General features: G+C 37.8%; 1 protein-coding gene and 1 long non-coding RNA gene across 5 annotated transcripts; one reads left to right on the top strand and one right to left on the bottom strand.

The window, feature by feature from the left end:
- The first annotated feature begins 381 nt into the window (after positions 1-381).
- On the top strand, positions 382-738 carry LOC121264681. The gene is made up of 2 exons (XR_005940544.1): positions 382-505; positions 553-738. It is a non-coding gene; the product is annotated as an uncharacterized LOC121264681 (long non-coding RNA).
- Positions 739-17,531: 16,793 nt separating this feature from the next.
- On the bottom strand, positions 17,532-20,652 carry LOC121264675 (pentatricopeptide repeat-containing protein At2g37230). 4 transcript variants are annotated; one of them, XM_041167963.1, is made up of 2 exons: positions 18,148-20,652; positions 17,532-17,991 (listed from the first exon to the last, which is right to left on the bottom strand). In XM_041167963.1, the coding sequence occupies exon 1, from the start codon at positions 20,479-20,481 to the stop codon at positions 18,181-18,183; it is 2,301 nt and encodes a 766-aa protein (XP_041023897.1). In that variant the 5' UTR covers positions 20,482-20,652; the 3' UTR covers positions 17,532-17,991; positions 18,148-18,180. The 4 variants fall into 4 exon arrangements, with proteins under 4 accessions (XP_041023897.1, XP_041023896.1, XP_041023898.1 ...); XM_041167962.1 differs by having other exon boundaries at positions 17,532-17,935; XM_041167964.1 differs by having other exon boundaries at positions 17,532-17,838.
- Positions 20,653-22,555: the final 1,903 nt, after the last annotated feature.

The raw sequence follows: 22,555 nt of genomic DNA, 5'->3' as shown, positions 1-22,555 counted from the left end.
ACTCTAGAGTATCAGGAGAATGTGTGAAATTTTTTGATTTCCTCCTCGATCTCAATTGATCCATATGTGTCTGCCATTTTGGTTGATGTCTTAGTAGATACCAACAATGTTCAAATTGAAATGTTGCCTTTTGGTTTTCCCGATACATATTCTTCGCCTTTTGAATCTGAAGATAGACAAAAATAATGATAATTAGAATCCTTAAAGTATCTAATAATTAAATAATTCAACACTACCAATAGCAACTCATTTATACCTTATCTTACTCGTTAACACCACTTGGATGCATTGATTCAATCTGAAATAAGAACCTACAAAACTTGTTGGTACTTTTTTGGATTGTTGACCACCGATTCGTTAAAGAGACCACAGAGCGTTCAGGACTACATGGCTTCTTATACTTGTGGAAGTATTCATAAATTCTATTCCACAATTGTGTGGCTCTTTGGTCATTTCCTTGAATTACATCTAAGCTAATATTGAGCCAAGTTGATACAAGTTGATTGTCTTCTTCCACTATGAAGTTTCCACCCCTATGAGATCTCTTTCTAGTGGATCCTATATGTGCTTGGGTTTGAGTATCTTGGGCATATACGTTGTGATTTGTAGAGGTCCCCATAGTTTCATTGTTAATTCCATGTTCACCCTCTTGCAAGAGAGTAGTGGTAGAGAAGGGATCTTCACCCGTCTGGGAATCCATCCTTAAATAAATAAAAATAGAAGTTATAATCGAAAAGAAAAAAAAGGTTGTTAACATAAAAAAAAAAAAAGAACAGAAAAGAGGGTATAACAAAGACAATAATAGTTGGGTCAAGAATGTAATACCACACAACAGTACACTAAATATCCGATACCACTTCACTGATACCACACTAGTACACAAACACAATCCATTTTGCAAATATTAGTTTTCTATGGTTCTTAATGAATTGTCCAAATATCTTAAAAGACCACATGATAAAATAAAAATCATGAGTTCAATATGTGCAATCTTGAATAATTTCTCTTTTATGTATCTATGAGAATGCCATGCTAATTTGTCTTAGGCTTGCTTGCTCTAAGCCAAAAGTTAAAACACCCATCGTTATTAAAAAGTCTTCCCACCCTTTCAAATGGGAGCATTTTAGCCGAAAAATTTAAGAAAATGGACTTGCACGATAATATCAAACACCGAGAGTTCATCATGCATAATCATGTTGACTTTTGTATAAAATGAGGTAGTAATTCACAATAGCAATGTGCTACCTTTTTTTTTTTTTTGGTAAGAAAAAAAAAGGTTTTAAAATAACTCATTTAAAATAAGGTTTTCATGAGTATTGATGCATAGGTCTTCCTAAAACTTAACTCAAAAGAAGTCATAAAATAGCACAATAATCACAAAAGAAACTTAAGATTGATTGGGTAGCCAATAATTTCAGAGCAATGAACTGCACTCATATACCTTTTGACAAAAAGAGCCTAAGAATGATTAACATAAAAAAAAATGACATTCAGTGGGTGTAATAAAGTAGTTTTGTTAATGGAAACACTGGCCTTAGAAGATGGTGGGAATGCCTTAAACAATAAAAATTATGTGTGTACAAAATCAATAAATTCTTCTACATTGTTAAATCAACAATAACACAAAGACCAATTAGGCTAGTGAGATTCGTCTACAAGTTCAAAACTCTTCTTAGCCTAAGCAGTGTCACTAATTTCAAACCATACGTCAAACAATTTCTCTACCTCACAAAATGAGCAGAAAAGGAAAATAAGTAAATTTGAAACTCATAACCGCCCAACGGCTCTAGGAGCAAGATATCATAATCCTCAGGTAGTGGCGACAGTGTATCATGAGTCCATCTTCTAACAAAACACAGAGGAAAATTGCAAATGTACCCCTGGTCAATAGAACACACAGGAACAAAATAAACCCAGAAAACTAATACGCATCATTTGTCATTTTTAAAGGAACAATACAAACCACAAACTTTAAACCTAAAGCCAGTAGGTGGACAGTGCAACTGGGCAGATATGGAGAAGAAATCAAAATAAAAATCAGAACCAAAAACCAAAAACAAAGTGGTGGCTGGAAATTTACTCGTGACTCAACAATGGAAGAGAATTGGAGATGGAGGAGAATTGATGGTTGACAGGTGTGGGCAGCGTCGTTAGCTCGCTGGACTGCAAATGGTGAGAATATGTGATTTAGCGGACAGGTTTGTCCGCGAAATGGATGGTTATGAGAAATAGAGATGAAAAGGGTTAAGTGTTTGAATAATTCTTTTTATCAGTCACTATTCATTACACACCCCACACCTTATGAAAAAATATAGAAAAAGTTGTCAGGTGTGAGATGTAGGGATGAATAGTAACTAATGCATAGCAAAACCCTAAGTGTTTAAGGAGAAGAGAGAGAGAAATGATAAATTATCTTTACCTTGTGTCCAGTTTAATTTACCTGACACCGCAGCTCAAATCTGTTTTGAATTGTAAATGATTAAGGGGATGGTTGGAGAATGAGATGAGATGATAAATCTTAAATAGTAGTGAAATAGTTTTGAGAAAGATGTTTTATGGGGTTTTGAGAAATGAGAGAGAAAAAATTGAATAAAAATATTATAAAGTTAAAATATTGTTAGAATATAATTTTTTAATATTTTTTATGGAGTTATTATTTACTTATAAAAAATATATATAATTTTTTAATATAATTTTTGTAAGGATTTGAAAAGTTAAATTGTTTTTGTGCTCTGTTTAGAAGTTTAGGAAAGTTTTAATAATTTATTTTTGATAAGTAATAATCTTTATTAATGTGAATGAAATTAGGCGATGCCCAAGTACACAAGAAGTATACAAAATGAAACACCTAATTACAGTCTAGTAGGCTAGAAAGAAGATAAAAACTCATGAACATTCCCTTCCTTCAGTACAATAGCAGAAAACTACTGGAAAAGAGAGAAAACAAAAAAGTTCCAGATTTCCCCCGCTACACGCTCCTTGTTATTAAAGTACCTGTCATTCATTTCCAAAAATAAACACCACATTAAGCACAAAGGAATCATCTGCCACACGGCTGCTAGTTGGACACTACTATGAGATCTATTCCAGCATGCTAATAGATCTACCACACTCTTGGGCATAGCCCAACTCAGCCCAGCTCTACTAAGAATACCAGCCCATAGCTCCCCAGCCACCTCACAATGTAAGAGCAAGTGATCTACCGATTCTCCACTCTTTTTACACATATAGCACCACTCCATGATCATCATACCTCACTTTCTTAAATTATCAACCGTCAAAATCTTCCCATGAGCATCTGTCCAAGTAAAACAAGCAACTTTAGATAGAACTAATACCTTCCATGTACTCTTCCATGGAAAGAAAGTGGGTTGTAGGACTGTCAAGACCTTATAGAAGGATTTAACAGTAAATTTTTCTTTCCTCGTGTGAGTCCACAACATACGGTCACCCTCTTTGCTGAAAACAACTAACTGTAAAAATATGCCAGCTCTTCTAGTTCCCAATCCTGAGCATTTCTTGTAAAAGTGACATTCCAAGTTACCATCTCATTGGCATGACATAGAACTTCTGAAACTGGAGCTTGCTGATTTCCAGCCAAGTTAAAAATAACTGGGAAAGCCATGCAAAGAGGACTCTCCCCACTGCATACATCGAACCAAAAACGGGTACGTATTCCATCACCCACCTCAAACTTGAGATGTTTTTCAAAGGTGTTCCACCCCTTCCTTATGAATTTCCACAGGCTTACTCCATAAAACCCCCTACCCTCTTTAGAGCACCACCCCCCCCCCCCTCCCCACACAACCATACTTATGATCAATAACCTCTCTCCACAATGAGTTCCCTTCCATTTGGTACCTCCACAACCACTTCCATAATAGTGCCTTGTTAAATACACACAAATTTCGCACCCTTAACCCCTCATTCGCAAATGGACAACTCACCTTTTGCCAACTCACAAGGTGAAGTTTGGATTCCTCCCCCATGCCACCCCACAAGAAAGCTCTAAACAACTTTTCTATCCGGTTCACCACACCCACCGGTAATAGAAATAGAGAAAGACAGTAAGTGGGAAGGTTAGAAATAGTGCTTTTGATAAGGGTTAATCTCCCCCCTTTTGATAGATATAGCCTCTTCTAGCCCGATTGTCGTTGCTCAACCTTCTCTACCACTCCATCCCAAATATTCTTTGCTTTGAAAGACGCCCCCAAGGAGAGTCCAAGATATTTCATAAGGAGAGGCAATTTTTCAACCTAGTAACTCCGCTAAAGAGGCTATATTATTCACCTTCCCACCAAAACCAACTCCGACTTCCCCAAGCTCACCTTGAGTCCTGAAATAGCTTCAAAACACAACAAAACTACCCTTAAAGCTTGAATATGGCCACTGACAGCATCACAAAAAATGAGCATATCATCTACAAATAGTAAGTGAGAAATGGAGCTGGTATTACTATTGCTGCCCACTGAATAACCAGCAAGAAATCCCCCCCTTACGGCAGCCTCCACCATACGACTCAATGCCTCCATTACAATAACAAAAGAGAAAGGAGATAGCGGGTCCCCTTGTCTCAAACCTCTTGAAGATTGAAAAAAACCACATGATCTTCCATTGACTAGGATCGAGAACCGAGCGGTCGAGACACAATGTTTAATCCATTCACACCACCTATCCCCGAAACCACATCTTCTAAGCATATAGAGGAGAAAATCCCAACACACATCGTCATAGGCTTTTTCCATGTTGAGCTTGCAAAGAACCCCCAGGGTGCCTTCTCTCAACCGACTATCCAAGCATTCATTTGCTATCAAAACTGAATCCAGGATTTGCCGACCCCTTACAAATGCATTTTGAGGTTTGGAAATAAGTTTGTCCATCACCAAACTCATACGATTAGCTAACACCTTTGATATGATTTTATATATCCCACCTACCAAACTAATAGGCCGAAAGTCTTTCAATTAATATGCACCAACTATTTTCAGAATGAGAACAATGAATGTGGCGTTTAGTGACTTCTCAAACTTTTGACTAGAATGAAAAGCATGAAAAATCTGCATCACTTCCTCCTTTACTATGTCCCAACTCTCTGGAAAGAAAGCCATAGAAAAGCCATCCGGACCCGGGGTTTTGTCTCTGCATATACTTCTCACCACGAGATGCACCTCCTTTTCATCAAATGGCCTCTCCAACTAACCTGTTACATCCGAATCTAGCTGATCATAGAGTAAACCATCTAGTTTGGGACACCATTCTTCTTTTTCAGTAAGGAGATCCTCATAATACTGCACTATGTGGTCTTGGATTTCTTCGGAAGAATGTAACACATTTGAACCGGAATAGAGGACTTCAATAACATTGTTGCACCTATGTGAATTAGCCACATTGTGAAAGAACTTAGTATATTTATCCCCCTCCTTCAACCAAAGTGCCCTTGATTTTTGCCTCCAAGATATTTCTTCCAACAACAAAACTTTCTCAATTTCGGTCACCACCACTTTCTTCCTTAATAAAGAATCCGCATTAACTACCCCTTCCTCCAAAGCCTGCAACTCATCCCAAAGGATATTTTTCTACACTTCTGTATGTCTAAATTCTTCTTCATTCCACTTCTTTAAATCATACTTAAGGGTTTTAAGTTTACCCACCACTATGAAACTAGGGGTACCATTAAAAGAATAATTGTCCCACCAAGCCCTTACCTTCTCTACAAATCCTTCAACTTCTAACCACATATTCTCAAATTTGAAGGAACGTTTACTCCCACGAATACCACCCCAATCAAGCAAAATTGGGAAATGATCAGAGCAAACACGTGGCAGCCTTTTCTGACCTAGGTCCGGAAATTGCGTCTCCCAAGAAAAGGAGACTAGAAATTTGTCCAGCCGGGACACCCCTCAGCTATTGGACCAAGTGTAGGCCCCCCCCAACCAGAAGAAGATTCATAAGATTCAGGTCAAAGACCAACTCTGAAAAGGCTTCCATTGCACCTTATGACGTAGAAGCTCCTGCCCTCTCAGTAGGGAACCAAACAATATTAAAATCTTCGCAAAAACCCAGGGTAAATCCCATAAGGAATGAAGACCCACCAATTCCTCCCACAAAAAGCTTCTATCTCTATCTACATTGGGCCCATACACCCCCGCTAATGCCCACATCCACCCATCCTCAATGTTCTTAAAAGATACAGCCATTGAGAACACCCCCATGCAATCCTTATGATCTCCACCACTCTCTTATCCCACATCACCAACACACCTCCCAAATCTCTCGATGAAGCTAAATAACACCACCCCACAAAGGAGCAACCCCACAAGCTATGAATTATGTATCTATCAACACCACACAACTTAGTCTCTTGAAGGCAGACAATGTCAACCTTCCAACTATGGAGGAGGGATCTAATGCGGAGATATTTATTCACGTCATTGATCCCCCTTACATTCCAAGAAAGGATTTTAGGCTTCATTAAATGACGAAGTCCCCTTACCCTTCAACCTCTCCTTCCCCACACTTCCCTCCTTGTTATCATAATTAATAGAGCTTTTGAGACATTTCAACTCTCGGTCCCGTTTCACTGCTAATTTCAGAACTGTAGGTCTCCCTGCCTCCATCGCAATCAAAAGGGCCATAAACTGGTCTTCATACCTAGCAAACAATATTCTCACACACTCTTGAACTTCCTCTACTTTTTTTAACAGCCAATCGGTTGTTAAATTGTACATTGGCTTTAGAGTGATAGTGCGTAACGGGGTAGGGCTTTCCAACTCATCCTTATCACCCTCAATATCGCTGACCATAAGCTGATCCACTAATTGAACCATAGAGTCAGCCTCCTTCAACACCACTGATGATGACCAAAGACCCCATCAATCCCCCCTTCCATATCCACCACCCATAGCTCCCGAGTGATACACCCCTCATCCAACTTCCCATCCTCCAAAATTTTTCCAAAGGACCCATCTTTTTCGACCTCCAATGCCTCTAAAACCCCCTCTACCACTTTCGACGCCAGGGGCATTGCTTGAGCTACGCTTGAAGATTTGACGGTGACCGGCGGCATAGTCTGTGCGCACCCCAACTTCCCCGACGAGAGAATGGCCTGCGATACTGGATCCGCAGCCATCTCCCCTGAAACTTCACTCCCTAGTGGACAGAGCCGATGCAATGACGTCGAGGGGACATCGGCGACCTCCATCACACCTTTATGTGCAGGTCCCGATGATTGGATAGTAGGTACACCATCGCGACCTCCATCGAACCTTTTTGTGAGGGCACAAATGAGTTAGCGGGGCCCCCAACCACCTCGTACGACCATTTCTGCGCAATCACCGGCGTCAGACAGTTGTTCCCATCACGTCGCTTGCTCTCCTCTGTTTCTCGGGACTCTGCCAATGTACATTTTGGCACCCTAGACGTCAACGATAGGCCCACCACCTCTGACGGCGACCCCTGACCCATTGTCGATGGGGGTTGAGACCCACCCGACGACGATGGAGTTTCGGCTCTCGATGGTCGACGCCTCCAAACTGTCCCCGCGACCTGCTGCTTGACAGGCTGGGCCTGTTGAGCCACGCAGAAGGCCTGTTGGGCCTGCAAGTTAGGCTGCTGGGCATTCACAGGCCCATCAGCAGAGGGCCCTTTCCCTTTAGAACTAAGCCCTTCTACCTGACCCAAGCCCAACTCCCTCCACCCCCTCCTCAACGCTGCGTTTCACTATCTCCATATTACTCTGCAGAGTACAGATTTGAGCCTACATTTCTGACAAGATACAAACGATGCTTTCCTTGTTGAGGCCAGCACGTCCCCTGCCATCCTCCCCACTCCTCTCCACCCCAACCAAACCAACATCCCTCCCACGCATGTCAGAGTTAGAGCCTAGTCTAACAATACCTCAAGCAATGTCCAGAAAGCTCGGTTTCTGTAAAGCTACCAGGCTACTGTCGACGTTGGAGTGTTGAGGCAGCGCTGCCGTCGACGCTGGCAATGCCAACCCAACAGCATGCCCTACTTTACTAGCCTCCCTCAAAACCTCCGCCAACCTCCTCCATCCCGCTCCCACTCGATCCTCAGGAATAAAAATACAGTTTCGACGACCCCTTGTTTATATTCCACCAAGGCCATGAATGCTCCTTGAGGATTGGAACATCTTTGAGCTATAAAGCCCCTATCTCCTTCCCGATGAGCTGTGTAGAACTCTCTTTTCCCCAACTTCAAGCAGTCATCCAGTGTCTTGATGAGCCAACTTGTTGCAATTGATCCCAAGTGTAGTTTTTTTACAAACTTCCAGCCACGTTCAGTGATAAGCACCCCAGAACCATCTCTCGCCACCACAAAAGACTTAAATTCAATGTTAACAACATTCAAAGCTACCATTTTCCTATCCATGCACTCACAGATCACTCAGTCAATCTCCCACAGACATCAACACAGTTCAAACTAACGAATAGAGGAAAAATGTACGGAGAGAAAAAGAAAATCCCAAAGTCATTTTTGCACCTAAGATAAGTTAGATGAAAACATTAAAGATTTGAAATTGAAAAGTGATTATGTTTAAATTATGTTTGGAAAGGAAATTACGAAAAATTTTGAGATAAAAGGGATGGGATGTGTTTCCCAAACAACACCTAAGTCAATAAGGCTCAAAATATAAGGACCTTAGCTAAATTTTAGCTAGCTAGATATTTTTCATAAGCCAATACTAATGCTCTTAGTATGGATGCCAACTGCCCCCTAGGTTCCAAATACTTAGAATATGCTTGGAATCTTTTTCTCTCCACAAATTGAAAAGGTAGCTCATCCATGATGACCATACGAGCTAGGTGTCTTCTACACTCCTCAGGATCATACTTAGTATACCCCTTCAACGTTGTACCCCCACTACTCTCATTCGTCATTTTTTTAATTTTGGGGTTATTGAGATCACCACCCTCTAATTTAGTAAAGTGGGTCCATACTATAGAAACATGTTTCTTGCTTTATGGGGGCAAGGGGGCAGGCCAGGACAAGGGTCCGTAGGGATAGGTGTTGGGGTAGGAGAGCTAGCACTACAATTTGATGGATTTTCCATTCCCCAAAACTGACAAAAATCTGAAATGAAGCAACATCACACCAAGTTCAAACAATTAAAACCATGTAACAATCACTCAAAGTTAATTAATTAATTCTTTGTTTTCAGAAAAGGATCAACATAGAGGCATAAACTGATCTGTTTTGTTATAACAAATTCATGTAGGTACAAAAGTACTCATCTAATATATAAAGATGCATTTCATCGTAATTAATTTTTTTTTTCTCCTGAGCATGTAGGGTTCCTACCTGAGATCCTTCATCACTAACGCATAATGCGCAATGCTTATTTAATTGAATTGCATTTTTTGCAAGAATATGCACCAAAAATAAAACTAAAAGGAGGAATTATGAATAGCACAAAAAGATTTTGCTAGTTTTGTAACTATGAATAAATTATTTCATTAATGTCTTTATTTTATTTTATTATCTATTACACACTAGAAAGAGGAAAAAAACATATGTGTGTGTGTGTTACCCATCCATCTCTCAGGGGGTAATAGGAACACTACTAAATGAGTTTTTATCTAAATCCCAAACACCATTTTAAATTTAATGGTACGACACATTAATATTTATCAATTTATAGATTTATCATCTTTTGTCTATTAATTTTTAAAAAGTTGATGCGACAAAACCTTTACTATTAAATTTAAAGGTAGTTGATATGAATCAACGAAAAAAAGTCATCCAATAAATTATTTAAAAATACATAGAACATAAAAAAGAAAGCGTCCACTTATCTAAATAATAATTAATTACTTTTATTCATGGATGACCACTAAACAGGTTGTTAATTCTACAAGATCTTTATCCCTAAAAATTTTGGGAAAAGGAAATGAATATACGTGGGTTTTTTTTTTTTTCTCAAGTCTTAATTATCTGAAGTAATATAATTATATTCACTAAAGTTCCTCCAATATGAGTATGTGAATTATTTTATTGTACAAATATTATTTTAAAAATAAAAAATATTATTACGTAGATTGACACTTAAGAATATGTATCCAACACGCTAGCTTCATATATATAATATAATATATATAATTGAATCGAACCCTAGAGAATTTAATTAAAACCTCTAAATTGATTTAGGGTTTCGGATTCACCGTTCATGAATCACAATAATTCAAAATTCAAAATCACAATCACAGATTCACCGTTCATGAATCACAAAAATTCACATTCACAAATAACATGCACAATCAAGATTTTCTACAGCACACATCTCACAAATCCCATCTTCAATCTCCATTTAATCCTAACCTTCCTCCAATCTCCATAACTCAACAAACAAAAAACATAAAATACTAAAACTAAGAGGTTCGGATTTGGGGCTTACCTTCGACGACGATGATGCGACGGACACAGAGAGCGACAGCAGCGGCGACGGAGATGAGTGGAGAGAGACTGAGAGAAATAAGAGTCGTGAGAGAGACTGAGAGAATTTTCGAGAAGGGGAGGGGCTGGGGGAGATTAATTAACCCAGACGAAACGGCCTCGCGTCGTTTTGTCTATAATGACAAAACAGTGTCGTTTCGTCTAGGGTGTTTAAAAAAAAAAACCCCAAAGTTTTGTCTATGGGTTTTTTTTTAATATATATATAGCAGGGCTGGGCCCCCTCTGTCCCCCGCCTCTGCTGGGGGCCGTAGATGCAGGCAGGGCCACCTGCCCCCCGCATCTGCGGCGCAAATCCCCCGACTTGCCTGGGCGGGGTCGGGGCCAATGGGGCGGTGTAGCGAGGGGCGGGGCCCTACTGCCCACCCCTAGCCCTTAGGCCTCTTCGGCTTCAAACTAGAAGCCCAAACACCTTCACATGTTATTAATGTTAGAATTCGGCCTGAACTATATCTGAAAATATTAGAGACAAGGGTTATGACATATTGTTCTTAAATTTCATTTAAACTGGATTGATCCGAAGAGACACAACTAACAAAAAGATCAATTGCAAATTCACCTACAAAACCTACAATTAATTTGCATGATCCATATAAATTAAGATTACCTTTGAAGGCTTTTGCAAGTTCCACGGGTAGTTTCCTCAAAGCGGATAAAGTGACCATTAATGTTACCTAAACTAGTTGTGCTAGGATGTGTCAAAGTTTATATATATAAACCTTAATTGACAAACTTTGGATTGGCATTTTGAAAAGCAAAGGATTTAGGCAGAGGGTGGTATACGAAAGGGTTCCCTTTTTCTGCAAGTCAGCAAGCACTAACAGCACTTCCCAAGTGTTTGTAATTGGCCTCAAAGGGGTTAAATCACAATGGGGCGAAAGTGTTTGGTGAAAGGAAGTAGACAGTGCAGGCTGATTCGAAAACGAATTCTTAATTCTGTTAAGATGGGTGCTAAAATGGTGAATGTGGTACAAGTTCATGAACCTATCATGGAAGAGAGTATAATCTGCTTAGACTGGTGTTCTTTGTGTAAGAAAGATGGTGAATCAGTTGATGATTTGTTTCTGCATTGTGAGGTGGCAAAGACTTTTTGGGACGAGATTTTCAGTAGGTCAAGTATTGCTTGGGTGATGCCCAAGAGGTAGTGGTTCACTTGGCTTGTTGGAAAGGATTTATGGGTAGCCACCGCATTGCTACTATTTGGAAGATGATTCATATTTGATGTGTGCCTAAGACTGGAAAGGAATGGGCAGTGTTTTGGTGATAGAGAATGCTCGTCAGGAGAATTTAGAGAGTTTTTCTTTTGAAATCTGTCTTTGGCCAAATGTTCTTGTATCGAATGGGGATAATCTACATGATTTTCTTTTAGCATTTCCTAGCTCCTAGTCCCTAGCTTGTATTTAGGTGTTTCCACTTGTATACTCTTTGTATACTTGGGCTATACTTATTTACTTGCCTTAATAAAATATCTTATTACTTCTATAAAAAAAAAAAAAAAAAAAAGTAATTTGGTCCAGGGATCAAGTGGAAAGGGAACACTGTGGGAGGGGTTAAAGGTTGAGGAAAGGATACTAAAGCATCCCAGTGTCGTGCAAGAAAGGGAAAAGAGGACGGAGTTTATTTGTTTTCGTCGGAAAATGTCATAGGTTGTAATTCAGGCTCCATTCAGTTTAAAATACATCCAGTGGAAGAAATATCTGATGAGGATGAGAAGTTGGACTTGATATAGGAGGCTGTAATGGGGGATAAAGCTTCACAAGAGACAAAGGTCACAAGGCCTATCTTTATCAAATTCCTTCTCTTCTTTAAAGACTATACGACAAGCAAGATCTTCAAGCCTTTATCAGAAAACAAAAGAATTATGAATCTAATTCGGATATAACTTATAATTTTGTTGAGAAATGAGCTCAAAAGAAAAGTCTAAAACCACTTGGAAATAATCATCCCTAAATCAAACTGGTACACTCATGATTCCCAGATCACTTGTTTGGAATATAAAAGGGGTGGGAAACTTAGCACCAGTTGGAAAGTTAAGGAAATAATGAGAAACATCAACCTTTCATTATTACATTATTAGAACCATTTATATCATTTATGAAAGCCCATTGCCAAAAGCTCCATTTGATAATTACAACTCAAATGAAGTAGAAAACGGGAAGATATGATTATTATGGATAACTAAGTGTCCTTTAATTATTTGAACCTTTTATATCATTTATGAAAGCACATTGCCAAAAAGCTTCATTTGATAATTACAACTCAAATGAAGTAGAAAACAGGAAGATATGATTATTATGGGATAACTAAGTGTCCTTTAATCCATTACAGATCACCTCATGATCTGTTTCTGGTATTTTAACTATCATGACTTTGTATTTGTACTATCAATTATCTATGCAAGCTGTACTTATAAAGAAAGGAGAATGTTGTGGCAGGACCTATAACATCTTTAGATTCTTGACAGAACTTGAATTGTAAGTGGGGATTCCTAATCCAAAAAAAGATCTAATTGGGATAAGGTTTGCTCCCCGATCTCAAGTGGAGGGTGACAGTTCGAAATTTGAATAATTTTAATAAGGCTTCCCTTGTGAAATGGTTATGACGGTATAATCAGGAAGGGGAGTCTTAATGGAGGGTTATTATTGATTCCAAATATGGAAGTGATTTTTTTTTTTTTTTTTTTTTTTTTTTGTAGGGGGGGGGGGGGGGGGGGGGGGGGGGGGGGGGTGCTTAAAGAGGTGTGCATGGTGTAGAGTTGTGAAAAAATATTAGGAATGGGTGGGGTATTTTGTTTGTCACTTTAGATTTGGGTTGGGCTAGGGATCCAGGGTCAGATTTTGGCAAGACATTTGGTGTGGTGATATGTCCCTGAAGATTGCATTTCCTTCCCTTTTCGGATTGCTCGCGTCCAGGAGACTTTGGTGGAAGACCTTTTGGATAGCTGCAGTGGCTCCTTACAGTGGGATGTTCACTTTCTTTGAGTTGCCCATGATAGGGAATAGGGTGATATTTCTGCACTGTTCATCTTGTTGTATGTGTTAAGTATTGGTTGTGGTGAGGTGGATAGGATGCTCTGGATTCATCCTAGGAACAAGAAGTTGACAGTCCGATCCATGTACAAGGTTATGTCAGGTCAGAACCTTGATCATTTTTTTAAAGTGTATTTGGAGGACTAAGGTGCCTCCCAAAGTGGCTTTCTTTGGCTGGACTGCTTCCCATGGAAAGATCTTGACCATGGGACTGGTGGTACATATGTAAGAAAAGTGGTGAGTATGTGGATCATTTATTACTTCATTGTGAGGTGACAAGGTTTTTAGGAAGGAGATTTTTAATAGGTTCGAATTTCATGGGTGATGCCAAGGAGGGTGGTGGATCTCCTTGCTAGTTTGAGATTTCGGGTAACCACCATATCGCCGCCATGTGGAAAATGACTTCTTTATGTCCTATGTGGTGCATTTGGCTTAAAAGGAATAGACAGAGTTTTAAGGACCAAAAAAGATCTTTAGAAGATCCCTACCTTAATTCTATTGGCATCCGCTATTGTCTTTAATGGAGCTAGTTTTCATGATTTTCTTATACCTATTTCTAACTCCTAGCTTGTAACTAGGTGTTCAATCTTGTATACTTGCTGTGAACTTGGGCTATGCCTATTTAATTGATTCAATAAAATTTTACTTATAAAAAAAGTTTGGTCGAATTGTCATGTGTGGACCCTAAGGCCTTGTTTGGATTCACAGATGGTCTCAACCCATCTCATCTCAAAAACAATATTAAAAAATTATGTTCTAATAATATTTTAATTTTATAATATTTTTATTCGACTTTTTTTTTTCTTCTTACCCAAAACCTCATAAAATATTTTAACTCAAACCATTTCACTACTATTCACAAACTATCTCACTACTATTCACAAATTTTTTTATCTCATTTCATCTTATCTGTGTAACCAAACGAGGCCTAAATCATTATGAAACAAAAAGCTCAGGTAAAGTGGCTCAATGAAGGAGATGCCATGCTGCACTCCAACAATAAAGGAAAAGTGCTATTGTCAAAAAAATGACACCGGAGGATGGGACAGTATTGAACTCTTCGAAAAAATTCATGACGCTGCAGTTTTGTTCTTTGAAGACATGCTTTCCTCTAGAGGAAACACATCTGATTTTAGTTTTGAGTCAATCATTTCCCCGATAATCTCTATGCAAAACTCCAACAATTAATGAACTAAAGAAAGCTCTGAAAGATTTTCATGGATAGTAGCCCTGCATTAGATAGTTTTGGGTCAAGTTTTTATTTAGATTAATGGGATATCGTGATAGATGATTTGCTAGAAGTTGCCAGTGAATTCTTTAGCGGGAGTCCTCTCCCATTTTGCCAATGAATTATTGATGGGGATGTTCAGATGTAAGATATTCTTTTAACAATTAATGCAATTTTATATAAAACTTTTAAAGATGGGTTTTATGGGGTTTTGTAAAAGCGGTGAGACCCAAAAAGATATGTTTGGATTGAGAAAATGTTTTAGAGATATGTTTATTGGGATTTGAGAAGTGGACCCGGGAAGAAAATTTTTGTGAGAGGTTTTTGTTTTCAATTTGTAGAAGTTATTTTAGTTTTTGTTTGTTACGAAAATAGGTAAGACGTTTTGACAATTGAAATTGTTTTGGCGTGAAGATGTTTGGGTTGAGAGTAGAAAATTTCGAGAAACTTTATATTCATATAAAGTTTTTTAATTACATATATATATATATATGTATGTCTGTATTCACATATACACTAATACATATAAATGAGCTAAACGAGTTGAGTTGAGCTTTTCCAAACTATGTTCATGAGCCGAATCAAGATTTGGCAAGTTTGAGTTGTTTAATAATCAAATCTGTTTTAGCATTCCAGTTTAACTAATTTACTAAAGATCACATTCTAATCGAGCCCAAACCTAGGGGTGCTACCCGCCACTGCTCGGCATATTTTGCCTAGCCCTATCCCTCTGCCTTGCACACGGCGTGACCATAGCTAAGTTTACACCAATCCGCCCTACAGGCAGAAGGGTGGGCCAACGAGTTTTTCCTGGTAGATAAATATATAAAAAATAAAACGAAGCCCAAATCCTCAAATAATTAAAGATAAGCAAATAAAAACTTTAGAAATCTTAAGAATGTACGAGATAGAGAGCAAGAGAGGGGAGAGAACTCACAGGCTCACAATGACTCCATGACAGGGCAACATTTGAAAGAGAAATACATAGCAGAGCAACAATGGAATGTGACGATGAACCAAAAAATTGAAAAAAAAAAAAGGGGGCCAGAGAAAGAGAAAGAGACAGAGACACTAACCTGATGACTGCGTGGTAGAGTGGTGGTGGTCTGGCTACGACGACTCGATGGCGAGGGAGAATCTGAAGAAATGAAGCATTGGCATTTGACTGGTCGAACTACTAAACCTCAATATATAGTTACAATAAAGAAAAATTCTATACATGAGGCTCGTACTTATACACTACTTAAAAATATATAATTTTATTTTTTTATTCTCGTATTTTATATTAAATTGAAATATAAAATATAAAGATAAAAATATAAAATTATATATTTTTAATTAATGTGTAAGAGTGTGAGTTTCTGTGTAGCACAACTCTTACAATAAATTAAGCTCTTTAGTTATTTTTGATTAAACACTATTCACTAGTCAAAGTAATATTTTAATCGTTTCTAACAATTATCATATTTTAATCTTATATCAGGTGTGTGAGTTTTAAACTTTTTGACCCATTATATATTATATATAAATGTTACTTTTCATGCCCTTTCTGTTTTGTAATATCTTACATCTATTTCAAAAATCTATATTTTATTTTAATGTCTATATTATTTAATTATTTTAAAGACCATATGATCAATTTCAATTTTGATAAATAGTCCTGTTATTTTCTACCTATTCTATTTCATTTTTCAACAGTATGTAATATATTTTGCCTGAATTTTTTGGCATCTGGTGGTTGAATTCAGTTTGAAGAACTATATGAAGTATATTTGTAAAATATTAAAAAAATAAAAATTTGTGAAATATTATTAAAATATATAATATTATATTACTATTTGATTTTAGGATGGCTAGCCTAATGTAGATTAATCTCTCCAAAAGTTTTGACTATAACTAAAACTTCAAATTCTAGTCAAGATTTGGACTTGGCAATACTCTAACGGTAGCATTTTAAGTTGTGTGAATTATACAAAATAACTGCCATGTTAGATTTGCTTTAACTTTGATGAAGACCCTAGTTTGAGTATTAAGGTATTCTCAGGTATTTAGAGATGTTTTGAGAATACTTCACTATTATTTATTATTTTATTATTATTTTTTATTTATTTTTTATTACTATTCACTACTAATTAATATTCAATTATTATTTTTTTATTACTATTCACAGAATATCTCAGTAACCTGCGTGGCTTGGCTAGACTCTGTTATTTACTCCCCTGCCTTCGATATTCCATTGATCATTCGCTCCTTCATTCTTCGACCGTTGATAAACGAATACAGGTAGTGGTTTTTGCTCGTCTTTAATATGAAATTCGCCTGCAAAGTTCAATGCTGCATTGATGGTGGCGTATATGGCTAGGCTGTTAGGTTCTTCCAGCTCAATGAAACATCCCACCAAGGAAGATTGGAGGCTTTTGAGAACCTGCCGCGTTGGGTACGGGGGAAAGAGAGGTGATGAGAGGGAAAGAGGAAGGGGGGATTATACAGAGGGTGGTAATGGAAGGGACAAAAGGTTAACCATTCTCAAGATGATACCCCTACAAAATGCTGAGATTAGTAATGGTTGTGTGGTTTTCAACATGAAATTTCCAACTTTTTCACAAATTGAGCTACATCCAGAACACATGCAACCAATTACAAACATGCATTTCCATAGGTTGAAGGAGTAACAGCATTGGGTGGGTCTCGCCTTGGCTGGCAAAAGGAAAAGGCAAGCCTGATATAAAGAAATGATATCTTGAAGCAAAATTTCAACCTTTGCAATGGGCAGTACTCAGATCCATATACACGAGCATAAGAAGTTGGGATATAAAGGCTGCATTGAGCTGAGTTTTAATATAAACTCAATATATAATTTGCTGACAATCAGAACAATAACAATAAACAAAAATTTCTGAAAAAGTTAAATTACATTAGCATTTGCATCATCCAATGACCCGCAGGCAAAGGTAATCACGGCTCAAGTAATGGGCTAAATGCTTTGCTATGTCTTCTTCACAGTAAGTTTCCCAAGCACAGCACGGCGCCAAAGTACAAACAGGAAGCAAGGTACTCTTTCCGCTGATATTCTGCGAGCTCGAAAAGGCTGTGAAAGCAGCAAACTTATGATTGCAAGGACCAAGGGGGATCCAATGTGGTGGCACAGACCAACCAAATGAAGTTATATATGTAAACCATAAGAAGCATGATGTAGCTAATACCCTATCTGTCACCAAATTGGTCAGTTACTCTTCCTATTACCACTACCACCTCAAAAGTAAATTGAAGAAAAAACAGGAAATTTGTCAAGACGAATTACAACCCTGAAATTGTAACAAAGATACAAACAGATAACATTTCAATGTTTAAAACTTATTCCAATGAGGAGGAGATTTTTTCTCCTCGTTCTAAAAGTAAAATTCAAGCCTCAATTCTCACCTCAAAGTGACAAGGAAAATGAAGGGCAGCAAATTAGGCAGCAACAGTAGCATGCTTTTTCCCTTTTTTGCCGGCATGGGATTTCTCCCCATCCTTGATCATTCTAGAAAGAATATCAGCCTGCTTTGTGTTGCCCTCCTGATTAAGGCTCTTGATCAGAGCCTCACGACTACTCCAATCCGTGGCCCCTCCTTTCTCCATAATTTTACACAAAATTGAATATGCATTGAGTGTTTTCCCTGCTGCCAAGAGAGCATCCAACACTTTCTCATAGCTTGAAAAGTCTACAGTATAGTCTCTCTCCAACGCAAAATCTAACACCTTAAGAGCAGCAATGGTCTTCCCCTTCTCACAAAGAACGGTAAAAAGAGAATCAAAATCAGGCGAGCACCCGCTGTGCATGAGTAGATCAATTCGTCCCAGGGCTTCCTCAACGTGACCTCTCATGAGAAGGGCTTCCAAGATCTTAGCAACCAAGTCCATGTTCTCCTTCACCCCCTTCTCCACCATGCTCTTCATCACTCGACTTGAAGTTTGAACCCTCCCATCTTCAAATAGGCTCTCCATCACTGACCTGAAGAGTGAGGAATCTGGGAGATGCCCAACTTCGATCATACTATCCAAAGCTGTTTTAGCATCAGCTGGTTCACCTCTGTTCAAGTAGCTCTTGATAAGCAATTTAAAGGAATCTGCATCTCTAGAAACCCCTCTCCTACCCATGATCCTTAGAATCTCAAAAGCAGAATCAGGATTCCCTTCTCTGGAATGCCCACATATCAAATTATTAAAAGCAAATGAATCCAGAACACCTTTTTTCATCAGTTGACGGAAAAATATTTCTGCTTTCCCCGTCTGCCCATGCTCGCACAGATACTGAATCATTGGGTTATAAGCAGTAGACTCCATCTCAAAAGAAGTCTGTGGCCTCAAGATGATTTCCTTCTCAATCAGCTTATCCAACAACTTAATTGCCCGATCATACACACCAGCCTTGCAAAAGTTCTCAATTAAGACCCCATAGTGACCAGCCTCAGTAGGTATGCTCAGCCGAATCATTGACTTGAGCACATCTGCAGCAGCATCCAAGTCACCAGAGTTGCACTGACATGTTAACAGTCTAATGAAGATGGAACTATCCTTAGGAGCAAAATGTCTCTCAACCATCTCCTTCAACATCATTCGAGCTTCAGACATTTTCTCAGCATCACAAAGCCCAGGCAACAAGGTCGAGTATGTGACAGCATTGGGCTTAACACCAAAAGACTTCATCTCATCCAACAATCTCAACCCGTCATCGATTCGACCAACTGAAACATACCCTTTTATCATGGTAGTATAACTTATAACTGTAGGAGCTATGTTCCTCCCCTTCAACTCGTCAAACAACTTCTCTGCCTCATCCATCATCTTAAACCGATAATACCCATTAATCATAGTGTTATACGTGACCACATCCGGAGAAATCCCTCTACTCTTCATATCCTCGTAAAATCTTTTCGCCGTCTCCAACCTCAACGACAAAAAGAATCCCCAAAGCATAAGATTGAATGTATGACGAGTAGGCTCAATCCCTTCATTCAACATCGCATTAAAATACCTCTTCGCCATCATATACCGCCCCCGCCTCAAAATCACCTTAAACAAAGCATCGTAGGACTTGACACTCCTCTCCACACCCAATTCCTTCATTTTCTGAAAAATCTTAACAGCCTCCTGAACAATCCCGGCTTTACCATAGCTCTCGATGAGGACAACAAACATGTCCTCGTCCCACTCGACGCCCTTTTTCGGCATATCCAATAGTATGCACCTGGCGTGGTTGATCTTCGAAGCGCGGCCTAAAATCTCAATCATTTTCAGATGGGTCTCGCGGTCGTGATGGACCAGCCCGGCCCGCTCGACCCACCGGAAGAACTGTAGCGCGTGCTCCGAGTTAGTGGAACTGTGCAATACATTCCAGACGAGGGAGTTGTCGAATTCGGGCACCAATGCCCGGATTGAGTTCTGCAACCGGGTTGTCCAAGCCCGGCTCGCCATCATCTTACATATAACATCCTCTATCTTTTCTGGATTCCGACGCTCACCTCGTGGAGTTCTCTGGTAGACCTTCGGCTCTCCATCTGCCGTCTTTGGGTTTTCGACTTCGAATTTTGGGTCGGAAGGCGCACCCGGTTCGGGATCTGGGTTTGGATTCTGATCAACGGAGGAGATTGTGTCATCAGTGGAGGAGAAGAAGCGGAGTAGATTAAGGGTGGAAGTATTTGAGGTTCTGGGAATGTTGGGAAAAACCCTAAGCGTCCATTGGTGGGGTTTAGATACAGTAATGAATGCCATTGAGTGGAATGCTTCGAATCACTGAAATGGGTTTGTGGAGTGAGGCTGTGTCGGGTTTGAATCTTTGGTGTTCGTCGCTATACGAATCTACATGGAGAACAAAAAAAAAAAAAAAAAACAGAGCGAGATCAGAGAAACAGAGAGGCTAGGGTTTAAGACAGTTTTCATGAATTTTGTTTTTTTGGATGGAGAAAGGGGTGGACTACTGGACTCGATGTTTAAATTGGGCCGATCCATATAGAACACAGCCTAGGCTCATCTTGGGCTGCTTTTGGGCTCATAGTAATTTCATATACCGCCGTCCTTTATCTTTATTCTTTTTTCTCCATATTATCAAATTCAAAAATGATATTAAAATTTTTTTTAAACTATTTTATCAATTAATTATTTTTCAAAATGTAATACTTTTATCACTTTTAATACTTATAATTTTCCTAAAATTAATAGAAATTTTAGAACCGAGTATTATCTAAACCGAGACATATAACAAAAGAGAATGAAGATACAAAAAATAACTTAAAAATAAAAAAAAAAATCAATCAAAGTTAGGACTGGTTTGATCTCAATCACTACTATATGGAATGGTTCAGTGGGTCACCCCATATATGGCCTCTTATTATTTTACAAACTTTTTTCTGTTTTGATTTAATTATTTTTATGGCTAATTTTGTTTAGGAAAAATCTAGTTGAATTGATAAAAGTAATCGATTAAATTTTTTACTTTTATTTTTACTTAATGGTTAAGAAAGTAAATATTAATGAATTCATATTTTTTTATTTTTTAAAAATATTTAAAACTTTGTAAAAAATAATTAAAAGAAGAGAGGAAAAAAAAAAGTACATATTTACACTTATCAATCTACTTCTTCGATTAAATCGAGTGGCACAGTATTAAATATTCTTTTAAGTTTTATTATATTATCAAATAGGTCGTTCGTTAATTGGTGTAACATGGCTTTCGGTATCGTGTGGTAAAACCGCCTTTAATTACATTGACGGAATATGAATGGCCAATTTAATTATCGAACTATGAAATGATAAATTGAAATTTAAAAGGAATAAAAAAAAACAAAAACTGTATAATTAAAGACTTTTTTGTACTTGGCCTTTTTTTTAAACTCTTATTTTCCTTTATACTAATTTTCCCTTTTTTTAGAAGTTATAATAATAATAATAATAATAACAATTTTCCTTAACTTCTGTTTTAGAAGTTTAAAGAGTTTGCTTCCTGAGTAATGTTGTTATACACAACACTCTCATCTAATTTTAAACATACTAAGTAGTATGTGGCACATTCATTATCATTAGATGATAAAGAAGCATGTAATAAATATATATTTAATGATAAAATGTGTCACATCATATTTAGTGAGATGAAAGTAGAATGGTAGTATGGTGTATAGCATTTTCCTAACTTCATATATCCATGATATCTTTTCATCCCAATGAAGAAAATGGTTTATCGAGGTGTTCTAACTATTTTTTTTTTCTTTCTCTCTTTCTTATTTGATTTAAGGGTAGATATTATGCAATCGAGGATGGAATATAAAATAAAAAGATATTGCCCCTTTGATTTGGATTATTTAATTTAAAACGAGTTAAAATATTGCCCCTTTGATTTGGGTAATGAGTATTTTCAGATATTCTGTGAATAGTAGTAAAAAAAGTAATAATAGAATATTAAATAGTCATTAATAGTAGTGAAAAGTAAGTGAAAAATAATAATAAAATAATAAACAGAAGTGAGATATTTTTAGAATACCTGAAATATTCTCAATACCCAAACCAGGTAGATTCACATGAGATCCTTATTGTCTGAAAGTCTCATAAAAATAGTGCTAAAGAGTAATGTTAGGTAGGACTGAGCAAAAATTTAAAAATTCGACTCCGCCTCTGAAATCTGGCTCCGATTCTTCCTCCTCCGAATTTATCCTCTAGCTTCGGCTCTGCTCCGAATCCACCTCCGACAACGCCTCCAATATTGTGCATATGTTATAAAAATATATGTATTTTTCTATACATGCATCATATATTTTATATAACTATAACTTATATAGTTAGTTAAATAATGAAA

The sequence above is a fragment of the Juglans microcarpa x Juglans regia genome, chromosome 5D, assembly GCF_004785595.1.
Source record: "Juglans microcarpa x Juglans regia isolate MS1-56 chromosome 5D, Jm3101_v1.0, whole genome shotgun sequence".
NCBI lineage: Eukaryota > Viridiplantae > Streptophyta > Magnoliopsida > Fagales > Juglandaceae > Juglans > Juglans microcarpa x Juglans regia.
The sequence above is the reverse complement of the archived record's forward strand: the minus strand, read 5'-3'. Positions and strand labels throughout refer to the sequence as shown.